Below are 21,561 nucleotides of genomic sequence, written 5' to 3' on the forward strand. Positions count from 1 at the left end.
AAAATGGGTGACATTCTTAACGAGTACTTTGCATCGGTATTAACCAAGGAGAGGGACATAACAGATGTTGAGGTTAGGGATAGATGTTTGCTTACTCTAGGTCAAATTGACATAAGGAAGGAGGAAGTGTTGGGTATCCTAAAAGACATTAAGGTGGACAAGTCCCCTGGTCCGGATGGGATCTATCCCAGGTAATCGAGGGAAGCGAGAAGGGAAATAGCTGGGCCCTTAACAGATATCTTTGCAGCATCCTTAAAGACAGGTGAGGTCCCGGAGGACTGGAGACTTGCTAATGTTGTCCCCTTGTTTAAGAAGGGTAGCAAGGATAATCCAGGTAATTATCGAACGGTGAGCCTGACATCAGTGGTTGGGAAGCTGCTGGAGAAGATATTGAGGGATAGGATCTATTCTCATTTGGAAGAAAATGGGTGATAGGCAACATGGTTTTGTGCAGGGGAAGGTCATGTCTTACCAACTTAATAGAATTCTTTGAGGACGTGACAAAGTTGATTGATGAGGGAAAGGCTGTAGATGCACGGACTTCAGTAAGGCGTTTGATAAGGTTCCCCACAGCAGGCTGATGGAGAAAGTGAAGTCACATGGGGTCCAGGGTGTGCTAGCTAGATGGATGAAAAACTGGCTAGGCAACAGGAGACGGAGAGCAGTAGCAGAAGGGAGTTTCTCAAATTGGAGGCCTGTGACTAGTGGTGTTCCATAGGGATCTGTGCTGGGATCACTGTTGTTTGTGATATACGTAAATGATTTGGAGGAAGGTGTGGGTGGTCTGATCAGCAAGTTTGCAGATGACACTAAGATTGGTGGAGTAGCAGATAGTGAAGGGGACTGTCAGAGATTACAGCAGAATATAGATAGACTGGAGAGTTGGGCGGATAAATGGCAGATGAAGTTCAATCTGGGCAAATACGAGGTTAGCGTCTTTTAAGATATATCTGGACAGGTACATGGGTGGGTGGGGAGCAAACGGACACAGGCCCTTAGAAAATAGATGACAGGTTAGATAGAGGATCTCGATCAGCACAGGATTGGAGGGCCAAAGGGCCTGTTCCTGTGCTGTAATTTTCTTTGTTCTTTAGAATAGATTATGGAGAACTAGTGGATGTCATGTATTTGGATTTTCTTAAGGTTTTTAATTAGGTTTCTTGTAAGAGGTTAGTGGGCAAATTTAAAGCACATTGTGGTGGGGGTAATACATTAGCATGGATTGAGAATTTGTTAATGGACAGGAAACAGAGAGTTGGATAAATATGTCTTATCCTGAGTGTCAGGCAGTAACTAGTGGGGTTCTATAAGTATCAATGCTTGAACCCCAGATATTTGTGACATATATAAATAACTTGGCTGAGAGAACCAAATACAACATTTCCAAGTTCGCCAATGACTGAAAACTGGGTGGGGTTGTGAAGAGGAGGCAAGGAGGCTTCAAGGTGACTTACACAAGTTCAGCGAGTGAGCAAAAACATGGCAGATACATTACAGTGTGGCTAACTGTGAAGTTATACGCTTTGGTGCAAAAAATAGAAAGTAAGTAATATTTAAATAGTGACATATTAAGGCCTGTGGCTGTTCAAAGGCCTTTGTGAATCCTTGTACACCAGTTAATGCAAGTATACAGGTAGGTTCAGCAAGCGATTAAGATGGCAAATGTTAAATTGGCCTTCATTGAAAGTAGATTTGAGTTCAGAAGTAGAGATGTCTTACTAAAGATGGCACCTGGAGCACACTGTGCAGCTTTGATTTACCTACTTTATAAGGTACATGTTTGCCACACAGGGAGTGGAATGAAGGCTCACTAGCCTGATACCAGGAGATACCATGAGAAGTGATGATTCAACTGGGCTTGCATTCACTAAAGTTTAGAAGGAAGAGAGAGAATCTGATTGAAAAGCATAAACATCTAAAGACTGGATACAGTCCAGTTGAGAGCCAAGGTACACAGTCTTAAAGATGGGGCAGCCTATTTAGAACTGAGATGAGAAAACATTTCTTCATGCGAAGATCAGAATTCTCTACCACAGAAGGTTGTGGAGACCGACTTACTGAGTGTAATCAAAAAAAGAGTTACTTATTTTTAGATTTTAAAGACATTTCACTGAGATAGAGGATCAGCCATGATTGGTCTGATTGGCAGTGTAGGTCTGAAGGGCCACATGGCCTCCTCCTGCTCCCAGTTTCTGTTTCTATGTTTCCTGAACTCCTGGCAACCAGTGACCCACTCTCCACCAACAGAGCACTAACCACTGCTGACCCCCCTGTCTCACCCAACCCTAAAACCCAGATGCCCACAAACGTCAAACCACCCTTGGACAAGACACAAAATATCCACCAAAACCCACGCCCTAACATGCTATCTAACTGGCCTCTATCCCCCTATCTACTTGCCACCTGTATTCCTCACTCATCTGCCACCCTATTCTCAACCCATCTGACACTGGTACTCCTCATGCACCTTGCGCCCCCACCCCCCCAACATTCCCTCTCCCCAAACCATGTGCCATCCTACTTGCTTACTTATCTTCTCTCAATAGCTGTGGGTGTGGGTTTGTGAACTTTAAGCATTAGAATATGGCAACAAGTGCTATAAAAGAGGAGTACAATTTCAGTGCCATTCTATTCCACTGTTTAGATATTAGTAATGATTATTAACAAATTGTTAGCAAAGTCCCTGCACTAGCTTGTGAATGAAGTATCTGCTTTTTCTTTGAGAAACTTAATTAAGCAGAAATCCATAAAGTCATAAATCCTGAGAAAAACATTTGTTAAATTCCTCCTCCAGGCCCCACCAGCAAGTATCTCCTGCCCTGCAAGACTTTTATTGGTTTGGTAATTTGGCCTCTGTTTTCTTTTTCAGTTTATCACAAGGTTATCTGATTGGAACTTGTTCACTGTCAATAAACGAAAACTTCAGAGTAAAGGTTCAACAAAAAGTTCAAAAACCTCTTCCTCGAAGCAAAACGTGGAGTTGTCACTGCTGAACTGATTAAGGTAGCAGCCAAATTTCTTGAAATATGAAGACTTAAATAATCATACAAGCAGCATTAAAATTTAGCAACTATCTTGGTGCTCCCATGGGTCCCTCCAACAAATTCTACGTCACTTATCTGAAGTGCCCTTAGGAAAGGTAGTGATTTTATAATCTCAGGGCGACCACTCTGGCCAGCAGCACCTTATTATACTCTTCATAAAGACAAAGTAAAAATAGCCACTCACATCAAAGCCACAATAATTCTATTATAGATCAATTCATCCTCTAACTTATAGTCCGCAGTGACCATTATTTACCTGAGGTTATAACTGTTTCTTAAATTACATCGCAATATCAGCCAAATACAGGATAATGCACTGCAGCGTTTTTAAGATGCATTAACACTGCACCACTGAGATAGTCTCATAATACATATGAGCAAAAATTTCCCAGGAAATTAGCACTGCGTAATGTCCCATAAATGATCCACGATCAGTTAATCTGTTTCATTGTGCTGTGAAAGATAAATACTAGCCAGGATATTAGAAGAACTCCCTTTTGTAAAGTCTGAGGTTGTGTAATAGGATGACAGTGAATCAGCACATCCTTTTACAACTTTAATCATTTTTATTTCCGTTGCTTTCAAAGTTAAAGTTTCATTGCCTGGCTTTTTTTGCAATAGAGCCATGTGAAGTATAGAAGTTTTAAGGAACATTTTGATTACATGTAGAAACATGTTTTTCTAACCTTATTTAGATCATCGGTGAGGTCACAGTTAGATGCTTCCTCTTCTACAGCTAAAATAATTTTAAAAAAATCAAATTCAGCAGAAAGCTTTTTTAACCATTGCTGGCTTCTTCTTAAACACACAAAAAAGGAAGAAATTGGTCCCTTTGACACAATTCCTTTCTATATGAAAACGAAGAGCAGTATAAAATCTTGTAAAACTAATCAGCAATGTAATTGAATGGAGATGCGGAAATGCATAAAAATGCAAATGTTTAGCTGATAATCTTCAGTGTTTAAAATGACTTGCACTGAGGAAATTAAAGAAGTAGAATCAATTCCCTGTTACTGCATAAATTAAACAAAAGAACTGCAGTTGTTGGAAACTTGGAACAAAAGCAGAAATTGCTGGAAAACTTCAGCAGGTCTGGCAGCATCTGTGGAGAGAAATCAGAGTTAACATTTCAGGTCCAGTGGCACTTCTTCAGAACAGCCTATAATGGATTAATGTGACAATTCTGGTTGGCTTGATCGCCCTTCTCCCATTCTTTGTTTTCTTACAACTTTACAGAGGGAGCACAACAACTGCAATCATTTTCATTTGAGAAGCTTTTAAATCATCCAAAGGTGATTCACAACGACATTATCAAACAAAATTTGCCTCCAAGCTACATAAAATATTTGGACAAATTACTAACAATTAGGTGAAAGGATTAGCTTTAAGAGTCTTAAAGGAAGAAGGAGAAGCAGAGCGGCTTGGTGAGAATTCCAAAACTTATGGCCCTGCCACCAACGTGGCTGATTAAAATCAGGATGCACAACAGGTCAGAATTAGATGAATGGAGATATTTCAGAGGGTCATTCAGATAGAGATTACAAAGATAGGAAGGTAAGAGACCATGAGCATTTAAAGACAAGTATGAGCATTTTAAAATTAGCAAGTTGCTTAACTCTCAGCTAATGTAGGTCAGCAAGTATGGGATAATGGGTGAATGGGACAATGTAGGAATGGGCAACAGAGATTTGGAGGATGTCAGGTTTATCGAGAGTTAAATCTGAGACGCTGGGCAGGAATGTCCTGTAATGGTCAAGTCACGAGGTAACAAAGGCTACATTGCGAATTTCAGCAGTGTAGAATTATTCAACATCACGGAGGTAGAAATGGGCAGGCTTAGTGATGAATTGCATTTGCACTTCAAAGATTATCTCTGATAATGCTAAATTTGCAATCAATTTAGTTAATTTTCAGGGGGTTGCCAGGGGCAAGGAAGGAGTCAGTGGCTAGGGAACAGGCACTGAGGTTGGGACTGAGGCCAATGGCTTTGATCTTCCCAATATTTATTTGGAACAATGGATGCTAGTTAAACGTGCTGACAATGTAGAAAGTACAGAGGACACGAGAGAAAGATAATTGGGAGGAACTGATGGATGTCAGACGACACATGGGAAATGACACTGTTTTCAGATGACATTGTCACGACGCAGCTTGTAGATGAGAAAAAGGAGTCAAGGATAGATCCTTGGGGGAACCCAAAGGTAACTATATGGGATATGAAGAAGAGATCATGGCAGACAATTCTATGGCAATGCCTCGATAGATGAGAAAGGAAACAAGTAAATGAAATCCCACCCAGCTGGATGATGGTAGTGAGGGAATGCACAGTCATAAAGGTTGCAGACAGATTGAGGACAAGGGCTTGCGCCAGGAACCCGGGCTCAATTCCAGCCTCAGGCGACGGTCTGTGTGGAATCTGTACATTCTCCCTATGTCTGCACGTGTTACCGCCAGGTGCTCTGGTTTCCTGTCCAAAGTCCTTCCTTATTGATAGTTCTGTTACCACCTGCTTCAGGCCTGTCTGGCAGATTTGTCTTTCAGGTTGTGGTCAGTCCAAAGATGTGCAGGTTAGGTAGACTGACCCACGCTAAATTGCCCATAGTATGCAGGGATGCGCAGGCTAGTTGGATTAGTGGGAAATGCAAGGTTAAAGGGTAGGACAGGGGGTTTGGGTCTGGGCGGGATGCTCTTCAGAGGGTTTGTGTAGACTTAATGGGCTAAATGCCCCACTTCCACATTGTAGGGATTCTATTCTATCTTAACCAGGTTGGCAACTGGTTTAATATATGTCTAGTTTCCTCCTGACATGATTTCTTGCAGTCCTGACAGGACTAAAATTCTTCCACTGCTTTAATGTTAATGATAGAGTATGATATATTCTGGACCATGAGATTATGGACTGTGGTGGAATACAATTTTGTTGCCAAAGGTCCACAGCACTTTCTACATACCCAGCTTAGAAACTGCTAGAATCTATCCCATTCATCATATTGGTGGAGTTCCAACACAATTGGTGGGTAAGAAGCACATTCACACTCCAAGATCTATGGGCTTGTCACTCCATCAGTATTCTCATACACAGATGCATCTGAAATGGGTAGATTTGGTGAGGGTGGTTACTTAAGTCCTTCCTTATTGATAGTTCTGTTACCACCTGCTTCAGGCCTGTCTGGCAGATTTGTCTTTCAGGTTGTGGTCAGTCAGTATTGGTGCTATTGAGCCACTGTTGCTGATGACATTGAAGTGTACCCTTGTTATCCGCAGTGATACTACAAAGTAGTGCTCAACATAGAGGAGTATTGACTCAATGGCAGTGGAAGATAATCTGCAGGAGGTGAGCCTGCCCTTTTTTGGTTTAATGCCATATACTTCATGGTATCTGGAGTCAATGTTTAGGGATATTCCCTCCCAACTGTTTTCTACTGGTAATGGAGTAATATAAGATATTGACTTTAAAATATGGTTAGTGGGTTTGACTGTGCTGGGCAGTTGCTTGCTTAGTTTGTGAATAGTCCCATTTTGCACACGTCTTCAAATGTTAGTGAGAAACAGTTCTCAAACTGAGCATGGTGCACTTTGACATTTCTGGTCCCTTGGTTCATGCCAGATAGCGCTTTCCAAGTGGTCTTTTTTGACATTTTTATTGTGGTTTTATATGACAGTAGCATGCTCGGCCTTTCTGAGGGCAGTTAAGAGCTAACTACTTTACTGTGGGTCTGGAGTCTGTTGTAGGGCAGACTGTTAAGGATGGCAGGGTTTTTTTCCCCCTAGGGGCATTAGTGAACCAGGTGTGCTTTTAAAAATGATCTGGTAGTTTTATGGCTACTTATTGAATTTAAATTTGCGGATGAAGATGCAGGGATATCTATTTATAGTGAGAATTTTGTATGGGTATAAACGGATATCTCCGCAACTTCATCGCAGATGCCTAGTAAACAGACAGCAACAGAAGGACAAAGTACGCCCTAACACACTGGCCACACCGCCATACATCAAGACTAAATCCGAACTGATATCAAGACTCCTAAGACTACTAGGAATCATGGCAACCCACAAGCCCACAGCCACCCTACAACAAACACATATAAGGACTGAAGGCCCCATTCCCACAACATGCAGAACCAACATGATTTACAAAATACCATGCAACGACTGCCATAAGTATTACATCGGACAGACGGGAAAGAAACTAGCCATCAGAATACATGAACATCAGCTAGCAGCAAAACAGCACGGCGAACTCTGCTTAATATCGGTACACTCAGACAATGAACGCCAAAAGTTTTAATTGGGACAAGGTAACCATAATAGACCAAGCCAAACACAGTTATGCAGGGGAATTTCTAGAAGCATGGTTCTCTACCCATAATGCAATCGAGAAACACACAAAACTGGACCTCATATACAAATCCATACTGATCAAAATGACACTACTCACCAGAATGGACCAAACAGTATAAATTCCAAGCAGAGTAGAATAACATTGTTTCATCGAAGGCTCCACTGATGATGTCACCTAGCACGGTGACAAAGCTTCTGAATGAGAACAACCGGCTAGCCGAGCAAGTCAACAACCTCACCCACAACCTGAGCTTTGCCAAAACTTTAAAGCAAAAGACAATGCTTCAGACAGTTCTGATGAAGGTGTTCAAAATGTTAACATTTCTCTCTACAAATGCTGCTAGAACATAACGTTTCCAGCAAACTGCTGTGTTTTTGTTTAATAATTATATTGATAATGCTGGTTTTGAATCAGATCAATGATTATCTTTGTAACTTCTGTTGAAAAATTGCTAAGCTGATACGTTTACATTTTGAAAACATTTTCAATGCTAATTGCAATAATAACATAGAGTGGAGAAATCCCTGTGAAACATGTTTTTATAGCAGCTCCAAATGTTACAGCTTTTAGATTTTAAAGCAAATTTATATTTATGCTCTCTTTCACAAACCACTCAATTGCTGAACTTTTCTGAAAACAGCAGGCAATAGCCACATCCCCATTGCTGATGACAGTCTGATAACTGATACTACCATACTGAATTCCAAAGGTCAGCAAAACACCCACAGCTTTGCACAAGCATTTAAAAAAGTTATGTTGTTACATAATAATGTAACATAGGACATCGTAACATCACCACATGACAAACACTGCAATGTTTACTGAATGCCACGTGAAAGGCTGAAGAAAGTTATTCATCAAAATTGAGCAATTGATCATGATTTCGGTAATCTCCATAATAGCCTCATATGTGGCTCAATATCAGATTTGTTTGATCATGCTCCTGTTCAACACCATGTGATTTTTTACTTTGTTAAAGGCATTACATAAAGAGGCATTGGCATTTAATTGCTGTGTGATTTTGAATGTTGTGAAGGGAAAGATGAGCACATTTACACTGGCAACCCATAGTTCCCACGCTCTGCCTTCTACCTTAAGTACACTGTTCACAGGCTGTGTGGGAACGTACCTTACTTGAATTTGAACCTTGCCCATTTAAGAAGCGTTTTGACAGGATGGTGTTAAAGGGCAATAGGATGATCCTATCAGCCAGCATTTTAATCATGCTTTTTTCACAAATTAGCTCTGTGCAATTAGAAAACAATATTTTAATCAAAATTTACCCAGTTCCAGATGTATAAGATTACTTTGAAATTCACGCCATAACACCAATTTGATCTATTACTTTTATTGTAAGACTGTCCTTGGTCAACAGTCATCATTATCAAGTCATACAGCATGGAAACAGACCTTTTGGCTCAACCAGTCCATGTCGAACATAATTCCAAACTAAACTAATCCCACTTGCCTACACCTGGCCCGTATTCCTCCAAACCCAACTGTTTGTAATTTGTTCGTCAGGCGATTAGATAATTTGGTCTGAAGGAGGGTCACTGAATCTGAACAAGTGACTCTGTCTTCTCCTCACAGATACTGCCAGATCTGCTAGGTTGCTCCAGCAATTTTTGCAGATTTTCAGCATCCCCAGTCCTTTGTTTGGTATTTGGGTTTAATTTACACAAAAAAAATCTGGTTCCTGCTCCAGTGATGAGTTAGCTTCTGAAAATGGAAATACGGAAACTGGTGTTTGTGCTAAACTGTAGATTTACAATGAAACGCTTATAAATCACAAATTATTTTGCTGCCCATGGATAAACAAAAATACTGACATCTGGATGTCACTTTCCAACAGTTCTTTTTACTGATGCAATTTTGAATTCCTCTTCATTTATCTTATGGTCTTTATATGAACTTTTCTCAAGTATCAATTCTGGTATAGTCTGGGCAGTATAAAAATCAAACATGAAAAGAGAAATTGCTGGATAAACTTAGGTCTGGCAGCATGTGTGGAGGAAAAAACCAAGTTAACACTTCAGATCCAGTAAAATCAAACCATGCCTATTATTAAGTTAAATTCAAGTTCGAACTATTATTCTGAAATACTGAAAGAAATATATGCAAAGTATCATGTGAACTGAATAAAAGAACAGCATTAGAATTCAACAACAAGGATTCAGATGGCTGGAGGGGAAGAATGCATATATTTTATGATGCAAGCAGCAGCCTGGGAACCATAGAGCTGTGAATCTGACTTCGGTGGGTAAGTTGTTGGAGGTGATTCTGAAAGATAGGGTTTATATGCATTTGTAGTAGTAAGGAATAATTAGGGATCGTCAGCATGGTTTTGTGCAAAGGAAATCATGTCTCTCAAACTTGATTGAGTTTTTTGAGAAAGTAACCAAAAAGACTAAAAGGGGCAGAGCACTGGACATTGTTTACGTGGACTTTAGTAAAGCCTGGTAGACTAATTTGTAAAGTTAGATCACATGGGATTGCGGGTGTGGTTGCCACTTGAATACAAAACTGAATAAACGGCAGGAGGGAGAGACTGTTGTGGCACCAACATAGTGTAGAGCTGGAGGAACATAGCAGGCCAGGTAGCATCAGAAGAACAGGAAAGTTAATGTTTCCGGTTGGGAACCTTCTTCAGAAAAGCCAACTTTCCGGCTCCTCTAATGCTATCTGGTGCACTATGTTCCTCCAGCTCCATACTGTGTTCTCTCCGACTTCAGCGGCTGCAGTTCTTCCTCTCTCTGACTCTAGTGGAGGGCTGTTTTTGAGACTGGAAGCCTGTGACCAGTGGTGTACCATAGGGACAATGCTGGGTCTACTTTTGTTTGTCATTTATATAAATGATTTAGATGAGAATGAAGAAGGGATGGTAAAAAAGTTTGCAGATGACACCAAAATTGGTGGTATAGTGGCCAGTAAAGAAGCTTATTTAAGATTATAAAGAGATCTTGATTTGGATCAAGAGGAATGGCAATTGGAATTTAATTTGGATGAATGCAAGGTACTACGCTTTGGTAAAAAAAACAGGCAGGATGATTACAATTAAAATTAAGGCCTTCAGCAGTGTTGTAGACCAAACAGCTGAGGGATACATGTACAAAATTCTTAAGTTTGCACTAAATATAGACTGAGCAGTTAAGCAGGCATTTAGCAAGCTTGCCTTAATCACTCAGACATTTGAGTTTAGGAGTTGGGATGTCATGCTGAGGTTGTACAAAATGTTTGAGAGGGCTCTTCTGGAGTACTATGTTCAGTTCCAATCACCTTGCTATAGGAAGGATATTATTAAATTGGAAAGAATTCAGAAAAGATTTACAAGGATGTTGCCAGGAAGGAACAGCTTGAGATATTGAGTCGAAAGGCTGGGATCTCTTTCACTGGAGCGTGGGAGGTTGAGGGTGACCTTAAAGGGGGTCTATGAAATCATGAGTGATAGAGTTCAAGTGAATGGCAGGTCTCTATTCCCTAGGGTTTGGGAATTTCAGGACTCAGGACCATATTTTTTAAGGTGAGAGGAGAAGGATTTTAAAAAGCACCGGGGCATTTTTTTGTACACACTCGTCAGTGGAATGGACTGCCAGAGAACGGTGGATAGGTACAGTTATAATGTTTAAAAGACATTTCGATAAGTTCATAAATAAGAAAGGTTTAGAGGGGTATGGGCCAAGTGCAGGCAAGTAGGTAGGTCTAGTTTAGTTTGGGATTGTGGACTGAAGGGTCTGTTTCCCTGCCTTGTATATTGAAAATAACTCGTCCTTTCATGGACTAAAACCTCGATGCGGGGGCCGGTCATTCACGATGAGCAAGAGCGACGTGGCGGCCTTGACAGCAATTTTACAAGGCGGGGGGGGGGGGAGTGGGGGAAAATAAAACACGTACGTAAATACACTGCGGGGTGCGGGTGTAGATGCAGCGTTTTCGGCCCTCACCACGAAGAACGAGAATATTCGGTGACTAGCAACGACAATTCATCCTTCGGGAGGGGGAGGGGAGGCTGACTGACAGGGGGATCTCACCAATCAGGCAAAGGATAGCGACGGCGGAGCCAATGGGACGCGGCACGGGAGCGGTGGGTGGGGGGGGTTGAGCCGGATATTCTAATCGGAGTAAATCGGTCGGTTTGTTGGATTTGCTCTGCTCTGGGGATCACAACCGGGCTTCCTCATTGCTCTCCCCCCAACTGTCGCTCACCGGTTCCTTTTTCGTATATAAAAAAAAATTCGTCGTCGTCGTTGAGGCAGAAGTCGGATTGATGATTTGCTTCAGGTAGGTCTCAGACAAGTGCCCTGCTGTCAGTAAGAGGAGGCGATTGCTCGATGCTGCTGTCGCCGCCGCCGAGTGAACCGGTTCTGGGCGGATCGGGTTTTTTTTCCGGTAGAGCCGGTGCGTGAGGGAGGAGGGGTCCTTCATTACCGTTGCCACAACCCCCACCCCTGCTGCTGGGCCTGCTGTGTTCATCCAGCTCCACGTTTTGTTATCTCGGATTCTCCAGCATCTGCAGTTCCCATTATCTCTGAACACACGTAAAGACTCGGCTTTCATCCCTCCCCCCCCCCCTCCCGAAAAACTGGCCTTTCACCTCCAACCCGATCCCCCCCCCAAAGACTCGGCTTTCACCCCCCCCCCCCCCACCTCAAGACTCGGCGTTCAACACCGTTTCTTCCCCCCCCCCCAAGACTCGGCGTTCAACACCAATCCCCCCCCCCCTAAAGACTCGGCGTTCAACACCAACCCCCCCCCCCCCCAAAGACTCGGCGTTCAACACCAATCCCCCCCCCCCAAAGGACTCGGCGTTCAACACCAATCCCCCCCCCCCCCAAAGGACTCGGCGTTCAACACCAATCCCCCCCCCCCCCCCAAAGGACTCGGCGTTCAACACCAATCCCCCCCCCACCCCAAAGACTCGGCGTTCAACACCATTCTTCCCCCCCCCCCCCCCCCAAGACTCGGCGTTCAACATCATTTCCGCCCCCCGCTCCACAGACTTGGCATTCAACACCATTCCCCATCCCCAATTCTTGGCGTTCAACACCATTCCACCTCCCCACCCCCCCCCCAAAGACTCGGTGTTCAACACCATTACCCTCTCCCCACGAAAACTCGGGAGTTCAACATCCCCACCCCCGCAGCTCGGCGGTCAACACCACCACTGCCCCCAAGGATTGTGTTTTTAGTCCCTTTTCTTCCCGTCTCCGTACAAAGACTACCTTTTTGCATACTGCAACCCCATGCCCCCAAAAGCACTCAGCTTCCCGACTCTCCCTTCTGCCCTACTCAAAATAAGCTCTACTTTCCTCTGTCCTCCCTTCCTATCCACCCTCAGGACTTGGCTTCTTGCCTGAGCCAAATCCTTCCTAGGCTTTCTCCAACTGCCCCCTCTCTCCCTCCCGCACCACACCACACCACACCAAATTCACCCCCCCGCCACTTTGTCATTCTCCTCCATCTCCCCACCACTCCCAATTAGTCCTCCACTTCCAAACTTGGTTTCCCTTGCTGTTACCCCACCTTTGCCCTTAATTTCTTTTATTTTCTCCCAACCTCCCTTGGCAAAAAATCTTGGCATTCCGCCTTCCTCTCCCCACCCCTAGAGGTTGGGATTTTCCCAATCCCTTCTCTCTTTCCATCCTCCTCCTCAACCTCACTCCCCCAAAAAAACACATTAAGAAGCCTGATCTGACAAGTTGTCGAGCTGGATGAACACAGCAGGCCAAGCAGCATCAGGGGAGCAAGAAAGCAGATGTTTTGGGTCTAAACCCAACTCAAAACATCAGCTTTCCTGCTCTTCTGATGCTGCTTGGCCTGCAGCGTTCATCCAGCTCTACACCTTGTTAGATCAGATTCTCCAGCATGGGTGTTCCTACTATCTCTGTAACAACATTTAAGAAGCTTAGTCTGGCACCATTGTGGAATATCTGGCTTCAATAAACAACCAAAGAGAGAGGCATGGTTGCAAGTCAAGTTCTTCAATTATTTGTAGACCAGATCTTTTATTTTAAACATGAGAATTTTGTCAAGGGTTGCTATTATGCTGCATCCATTGCTACATCAAGTCATTCCCTTTCTGTATAGGTGATGTAATTTTATTTTAGTTTGTTTTGGTGTATTTTTATCTCTCTTACCATTTTGCATCAATTGACGAGAAGCAAGTAGAGGGGCTACTTCTTTCTTTATTGCAGGAGCAACCTTTTGGATTTTTTTTTTCTGTGTCTTCCCTTTCCTCGAGAAAAGAGTCTAAGCCTGTTGTTCATTTAGGAGATGGTCACCAAGAAGTCCAGAAGCAAATTTGGGCCCAACAGTTTGGATTGTTGTAATGTCATTAACTACCAAAGAGTAATTGTGTCAGGAGAATTCAGCAATTTTGCACTTGGCCCTGACAGGCCAATATAGCCAAATATTGTGAAACATTCTTGGACTGAATTCTGTAAAATGTCTCTGACAAGAATTCAGAGTTGCAAGGTGTGAGAAGAATGGAAGGAGCAAACAAAAATAATAATGCAGGCTGGGTTTTAAAAAAAAAATGCAAGACTATATCTGAATGCATGCAGCATTTATAATGAAAACTTGGAGCACGAACAGAAATAAATAATACATCATAGCTCTTGCACAGATATAGCAACAAAGTGACTGGTGGTATTAATTGTATATTTAATTGGTGAATGGCATTCATTGTTTAAGCATTTTAAGAGACAACACATGAAGAAACAATGGTTGGGGTGCGGGATTATGAGCTGCACACACGTAATGTTTTACCATTCTTGAATAATCTAAATGAGCAAACCTCGATTTCTGTTTTGTTTTTCCTTTAGCTTCTAGTTGTTAGAAGTTTAACAGTTGGGACTTTGTATTCCAGGCTGTCTGAAATTTCAGAAGAAGGGTAAAAGGAGGTGGGGCAGCTCAGTTAATAAAGGATGAGTCCCTTCTGTAGGAGGAAAATGATTTTGATTTGCAGGATCCAGATATGATTTCAGTTTGGGTGGAGGTAGGAAAAGGAAGAAATCACCAGAAAGTGTAGTTTATGGGCCACCTTACCATTCAACAGTGTAGTTAGTGATAATTCAATAAATAATGGCTCCTATGAAAGGTACTGCAGTACTTGTGAGAAATCTCTACATAGATTGGGCAAATGAAATGGGTTAGGTACCCTGGAGGGCGAGTTCTTAGTGTATTTTGGACTGTTTCTTAGAACAGTACAATTTGGAACCAAACAGGGAATTAGGTGTTTTAGTCCTGGTTATATGTAATGAGGCAAGATTCATTCATTACCTCATTGGAGATCCTCTTGGTCAGAACAATCATTCCATGTTGAAATATCTCATTTATTTTGAGACTGAGGTAAGTATCTGGAACTTGTCGTAAAGGCAATTACAAGACTATGAAGACAAAAGTTGTCTGAAGTGGAATGGAAAAATTCGTTGGAATGTAGAGGAATGGCACATATTTAAGGAGGTGATTCACAACTCTAAACAAAGGTGTGTTCCATGCAGAAAGAAAGACTGCATGCTAAGAATACACTATCCAAAGATTCATTAATTTTATTGGAAACTTAATGAGGAAGTTATGGGTGATTTCAAGTTGGTAGAAATTCAGTATAATACTGAAAAAATCAGTGGTAGGATGACTAAAATAAAGAGAAGTTGAAATATGAGAACTTTGAAGAAACGTAAGCATACGGTCAAAGCTTTTAACAAGCATATAAAAACGAGCAGAAATGACTGTTGGTTCCTTGGAACGAAAGACTGGAGTTAAATAAGGAAATTGCGGAGATGTAAAGAAGTAATACTTCAACCTTAATGGTAGAAGACATATTATAAGAACACAACCTTCGGAGCCACAGAAAGTTATCTGGTCTTTTGAGCTTGCTGTACCATTCACTAAATTCCTGGTTGTGACCTTAAGTCTGCTTTTCTCTGTCCCTTATCTACCTCTAGGTACCATGTAACAGTTTATTGCTGCAGAGGTTATGATGTTGGCAGTGACATTAGTGTGGATGGAAGATTGGCTGACAGATGATTCAGGATTGAGTGGATCATTTTCAGGTTGGCAAACTGTAACAAGTAGAGTGTCTCAGGAATTAGTGCTCAAACTATTCATCGATATTAGATTGGACAAAAAAACAGACTGCATTATAACCACGTTTGCTAATTATACAAAGTTAGGACTGTGCAGAAGATTCAGTGAAGGTATGTAGATAGGTGACTGGGCACAGATTTTGAGGTGCACTATAATGTGAGAAAATGTGAGGTGTCCACTTCCACAAGAATAAATGTAAACATTATTTAAGTAGGAACTGTACGTTGCTGTTGAATAGAAGGAGCTGGGCATTCTTTCATGTGAGTTATCATGCAGGCATGGTAAATAATGAAGGGTGATAATGGAAAATTTGCCTTTTATGCATACTGGATGAAGCATTAAAGGAGATAACACTTGTGGCAAAGGTGCAAAACGTTGATAAGACCTTACTTAAGGGGATGAGAGACTTTCATCTTTTGGATTTCTCTTCCATAGAAAGCAGTTGAGACCAGACCATTAAAAGTATTTGAGACCAAATCAGAAAGATTCTTGATCTGCAAAAGATTTGATGGTTGCAGGGTAGTTAGGAAAGTGGCATTAAGACCATAATTGGATCAGCCTTCACTGGTGGAGCAAGTTCACTCAGCCGAATGGCTCCTATTTCATATCTTACCAGAGCTTTAAAGTATTCAAATTCCATGGGTTTGGTGTACAGATAAGAATTTCAGCAGTTGAACCAAGGGTAAAACCAGGTGTTATTTGTGTGATGGAAAGGATACATCTCAGCTTGGAGTCTTTTAGGATGCCAAAGTTGTAAACAAATCTGGAGTTCACTGCAAGGCCTTGATGTAGTGGAGCTGGTGTTGCTACTGATCAGCAAGTGGGAGTTGGGTGTCATCGAAGACATTTTGTCACAGGCAATTGGACAAGTACTGAGTATTAGAAACAGTTAGTTAAAAATATACTTCAAATACAAGGAAAGGTTTATGTGGATGTTGATCTCTTGGTCTATAGATTGAATTTTTCCTTTTTTTTGCTGGAGACAACAAAGAATGATCTTCAAGGAGGTAGAAAAGGAAGTCGCTGGTGAAGATCATTTGGTTATGATCTGGTTCGTAAAAGTAAAACTAAACGACGACAGTCCCACAGAACTGAAGAACGGTGGCGTTAAAGGTGTGGTTGGCTGTCCAAAGGGTAATTCAGTTTGATTGTAGTTGCACAGGATGTTGCTTGTGCCTGCTAGTTAAAGAGTAAGATGTTTTGTCTAAAAATAATTCACAATATTTTATAACCAAAAAAATTGCTTGAAAGGCTCAGTAGGCCTGGCAGCATTTGCGGAGAGAAATCAGAACCAACATTTTGGGTTTAGTGACCCTCAGATGATGGTAGCTAAGAAACCATTGGTTTTCATGCAGAAGATAGCATGGGAGGTGAGGGGGGGTGGGTAGGGGGGGAAGGTTAAGGAGTAAATGAGGTGGAGACAGACCCCAAAGAGAGAGAACAACAGTTGGAAAGACCAAGGAGTAGATAACAATCAGCCTAGAAGAATAAATAGGTATTAGAGGAAAATTTAGCGGCTAACAGTGCGTGGTGCGGAATAGCAGACCATGTGATAACAAGGCCCGGTGTGTGGGAGCTAGGTAAGGATATGGGAGAAGGTGCCATTTTTCTTGTTTGGAAACATGTAAAGTATTAAATTCTCTGGAATTCTTCAATAAGGCTTTTTTACTTGTCCTGCTTTTTAAAGTTAATTAAATGGGATTAGGGTGTCACCGGCTAGGCCAGCATTTATTGCCCATCCCTAAATGCCCAAAAATAGTTCAGAATCAACCATCTTGCCATGGATCCAGATTTCTATTCAATTCAAAATCTGCCAACTGTCATGACAGGGTTTGAACCTGGGTACCCAGTCCAGTGATAACACCACTAACTGCCACCTCCCCCTTGTTTTCAGCTTCCAGTACCCTGTAAAGAAAATTGCATTGAGCCTCCAATAATCTAGTTGCCACTGTGATGGAATCTTTCTTGTTTATGGGAAAGTGTGCAAACTGTTGTCTGTACAAATGGCCAAATCTTTAGGGTGGTGCTTTAATTCTGGTTGCAAAGTTTGTTTTTTTTTAGAAACAGTCCACAGTTGAAAGAAAAATTCTGGGAATGGGCAGTGACTTTAAATTTCTGAGAAATTGAAGGGAAACTGAAACCAGACAGAATTAAACTTGCTTCAACGGGGCTGATGACTGCAGACAGGCAGGCAGTGAAGAAACAGACTAGAAATTTGTGACATGGCTGGAAGGAAAATCAAGAGGGCTGGGCCGGTGAGCGGGGCTGAGAGGGATCAGAAAAATTGTGCCTCTTCGTGAAAGTTACAATACTTGGATGAGCCACGCTTGATGGACTGGAGTACGGAGACCGCATCTAACTAAATCTAGATGATCCCAGCTGATATTGTTATTGGACAAGCGAGATCCTAAACTGAAATCTGGTTTGATAGATCATATTTTTTATTTGTAGTTTGTATTTAATGGTAAAGGAGTTTTTCACTAAAACACAGCACATGATGATGTAGATTTGATTCTAACAATAAAACCATTTTATTATGCAAAAGATAATAAACAAGCAAGCTATTTACATCTAGCAAAATTTGAACAATTTTGAAACAGAAGAATACAATCCCATCTATCCCAACACACTCTCATTTTACAATTGCCAATCATAGTGTTTGTTTCTTCATTGCATCTAGAGTTTTAACTGAACTGTTTCTTTCAGTTTCTGAGTTTGAGTGTTTGATTCTTTTTCCTTGATAAATCACACAATTGATCTTAGACTGCCTTTGAACTAGCTTTGAATAAAACATTCAGAATTCTAACCAAACACGTCTGGTCTGGAATGTTTTAGCTAAAATACTGACACATGGGTAACCTATCTCCTTTCTTTTGGGGGGAACATCTATTTCACATCTATAACTTCCACAAGGATTTCTATGAATTGAATGCAAAAATCTTCCAAGCTTTATTTTTCCATTTGGCTCAATAAAACCTTGATGCTTTTAACCTGAAAACAAACTAATGCTTCTTAGTATTTACTGTATTTGCTCATAAAGCCCCCAGTACAAGCAAATTCTCATTATATGACCCAGGAGCTCACTTTTACAATTTTTTTAAGAAGGAATTTTAGAAGTTAATGATTAAACCCCCTCATGCAGACCAAAACCCACATGGTACTAATTCAAAATGTAATATTTAAAATTCATGTTCTGAACAAATTTTTAATTTAAAAAGCACCTGTTACATCAGTTATTTTTATGAATGACCAGATACCCCACACTGTTTTGCATTGTCAAGTGCAATGTAAACCTGGTTCAGTGTCTTTAACAAAATCTAATGCTACTGTGAAGTAGAGGAGATAATGGGAACTGCAGATGCTGGAGAATCCAAGGTAATAAAGTGTGAAGCTGGATGAACACAGCAGGCCAAGCAGCATCTCAGGAGCACAAAAGCTGACGTTTCGGACCTGGACCCTTCATCTGATAAAGGATCCAGGCCCGAAACGTCAGCTTTTGTGCTCCTGAGATGCTGTTTGGCCTGCTGTGTTCATCCAGCTTCACACTTTATTATCTTGCTACTGTCAAGTATGTAATATTAATATCACATAATTGATATTAGTTTTAAACATTGTAACTCACTTTATTTTTAACATAGGCCTGGAGTTTTAAGAGCTGTAAGTGGAGACAACAAACCAGCATGATGTTGTGGAGGACCATCTGTGTGCAGTAAGTGCCAACTGTTTATATGCTACATAATCGCAAAGAATATTTTGTTTCCTTAATCTACAGTTTGGCTGAAACACCAATAGTTGCAGTCTATCAGTACCCTGTTTATACTGCCTGGCTGAAACCTCATCTGCCAAATGGGTGATTTCTGCATGGTTGTTTAGACATGTCCTTGAACTCCTCCAACCAAAGTTATGTTTGAAATCTTTGTTAAAGTTTAGATCAACTTTGTATCCCTTACCTCCAGGTCATTTAGCTCCATCAGTAATTGAGGGATGTTGAAATGGAATGGCAAATGAACAATTATTGTTCCTGATTTTTTTAGTAGGCAAAAGTAAAGTAACTTGGCCCTGTTCTGTCATGCAGTTTGGGTCTTCTGTTAATACTGCACTCAAGAAGTTATGCTTTGACTACAGCAGCAAACTTAAATCTGCGCGACATTGATAGTCAGTAGGTTAATTACCTAATCTCGCAAGATCATCAGAGATAGTAAGAACTGCCAGTGTTGGAGTCTGAGATAACACATTGTGGAGCTGGAGGAACTCAGCTGGCCGGGCAGCATCAGAGGAACGGGAAAACTGACATTTTGGGTCAGGCCCCTTCTTCAGAAATGGGGGAGGGGTAAGGGAGCTCTGAAATAAATAGAGGGATGAGGGGTGGGGCTGGGGAAGGTAGGTGGAATGACGATAGGTGACTGCAGGGATTGGTCAGTGAGGTGGGCTGGGTGGATAGTTGGGGAGAAGATGGGCAGGTCAAGGAGGTGGGGATGAGATGGAGGGTTGGTCATGGGATGAAGCTGGGGTTGGGGAGATTTTGAAGTTAGTAAAGTCCACATTGAGACTATTGCGTTGTAGGCTGCCAAGGTGGAATATGAAGTGCTGCTCCTCCAATTTCCTGGTAGTGTAGTTGTGGCACTGAAGGAGGCCCAAGATGGGCATGTCGTCTAGAGAATGGGTGGGGGAGTTGAAGTGGTTCGCAACTGGAAGGTGTTGTTGTTTGTCACGAACAGAGCACAGGTGTTCTTCAAAGAGGTCTCTGAGGCTCTGCTTGGTCTCACGGATTGTAGGGGAGGCCATGTCGGGAGCAATAGATGCAATAGACCATGTTAATGGATGTGCAGGTGAACATCTGTCTGATGTGGAAGGGTTTATTTGGGTCCTTGGATGGAAAGGAGAGGGGAGGTGTAGGTGCAGGTGTAACACTTCCTGTGGTTGCAGGGAAAGGTGCCGGGGTTGGTGGGGCTAGTGGGGAGTGTGGAGCGAATGAGAGAGTCGCAGAGAGAGTGGTCTCTCCGAAAGGCAGATAGGTGTGTCGGGGGAAATAGAATCTTGGTAATGGGGTCAGATTGCAGGTGGTAGATGTGGTGGAGAATGATAACGTTGTCTCCGGAGGTTAGTGGGTTGATACGCTAGGACAAGTGGGAATCCTATCTTTGTTTTTGTTGTGGGGAGTGATGTGGGAGTAGAGATACAGGAAATGCAGGAGATGCGGTCGAGAGCATTTTCATCCACTGAAGTAGAGGGGAAGTTGCACACCTTTTAAATAAGAGAAATCTGGGATGTTCGGGAGTGGTGCTTGAGATAAGAGGACGTCTGTCACCCCAACATCGAGTTCACCTGGACCATCTCTGATACCTCTCTCTCCTTCCTGGACCTCTTTGTATCCATCACTCGTGGCGATCTCGAAACTGATAACTATTTCAAACCCTCCAACTCCCACAGCTACCTAGACTACACATCCTCTTGCCCATCTTCCTGCAAGAATGCGATCCCCTACTCCCAATTCCTCCACCTCTGCTGTGTCTGCTCCCAAGATATGGTGTTCCACTCAACTCACCTACCTTTCCCAACCCCCACTCCTCCTCTCTATTTATTTCAGAGCTCCCTTCCCCCTCCCCCATTTCTGAAGAAGGGTTCCAACCTGAAACGTCAGCTTTCCTACTCCTCTGATGCTGCCTGGCCTGCTGTGCTCCTCCAGCCCCACATTGGGCAAGATGATGGCATTGTTCCGTGGTTACTCATCAATTTGGTTGAAAGTTAAATTATTGTTAAAAATTGGAATTATAGCATGTCAGCCATGAATTGTTCTGATGATATATCAATAACATGATCTGTCACCATGCAGTGGACAACAAGCATGAGTACATTCAAAGTTTGCAGTCTTTCTCCATCATGTTGGAATCACCTTTGGGATTAACAGTGAATAGTGACTCAATTACAATGCAAAGTTGCCAGATTTGAGGCTGCAATTTAATTTTTTTGAGAACTTTGTTAATGTATATACAAAAGTAATAAGTTACTGTGGTAACATCATCTTTTGACTATTTGCAGGTATAATTTTAATTGGGTCATTGCTGCTGGTGAACTGAATAAAATAATTTT

The 21,561-nt window shown here is 42.0% G+C and overlaps 2 protein-coding genes across 9 annotated transcripts in view; one reads left to right on the forward strand and one right to left on the reverse strand.

Moving 5' to 3' along the window:
- The window catches only part of LOC125455079 (shieldin complex subunit 1-like), an 83,853-nt gene extending 71,976 nt beyond the window's left edge, over window positions 1–11,877 (reverse strand). For 3 of the 8 annotated variants that reach the window (XM_048536618.2, XM_048536620.1, XM_048536621.2), the window contains exon 1: window positions 8,516–8,606. In XM_048536618.2, coding sequence (XP_048392575.1) covers window positions 8,516–8,541 — 26 coding nt within the window. In that variant the 5' untranslated portion in view covers window positions 8,542–8,606. Of the gene's footprint in view, window positions 1–3,730; window positions 3,781–7,482; window positions 7,648–8,515; window positions 8,607–11,277; window positions 11,377–11,589 lie in introns of those variants that run through there. The other 5 variants (XM_059648343.1, XM_059648345.1, XM_059648344.1 and 2 more) reach the window with 5 other exon arrangements.
- A 4,586-nt stretch (window positions 11,878–16,463) lies between these two features.
- The window catches only part of gpcpd1 (glycerophosphocholine phosphodiesterase 1), a 56,440-nt gene continuing 51,342 nt past the window's right edge, over window positions 16,464–21,561 (forward strand). Inside the window, exons 1-2 of the mRNA XM_059648813.1 lie at window positions 16,464–16,605; window positions 19,163–19,180. Coding sequence (XP_059504796.1) covers window positions 16,464–16,605; window positions 19,163–19,180 — 160 coding nt within the window. The remainder of the gene's footprint in view (window positions 16,606–19,162; window positions 19,181–21,561) is intronic.

Source organism: Stegostoma tigrinum, chromosome 9 (assembly GCF_030684315.1).
Source record: "Stegostoma tigrinum isolate sSteTig4 chromosome 9, sSteTig4.hap1, whole genome shotgun sequence".
NCBI classification, from domain to species: domain Eukaryota; kingdom Metazoa; phylum Chordata; class Chondrichthyes; order Orectolobiformes; family Stegostomatidae; genus Stegostoma; species Stegostoma tigrinum.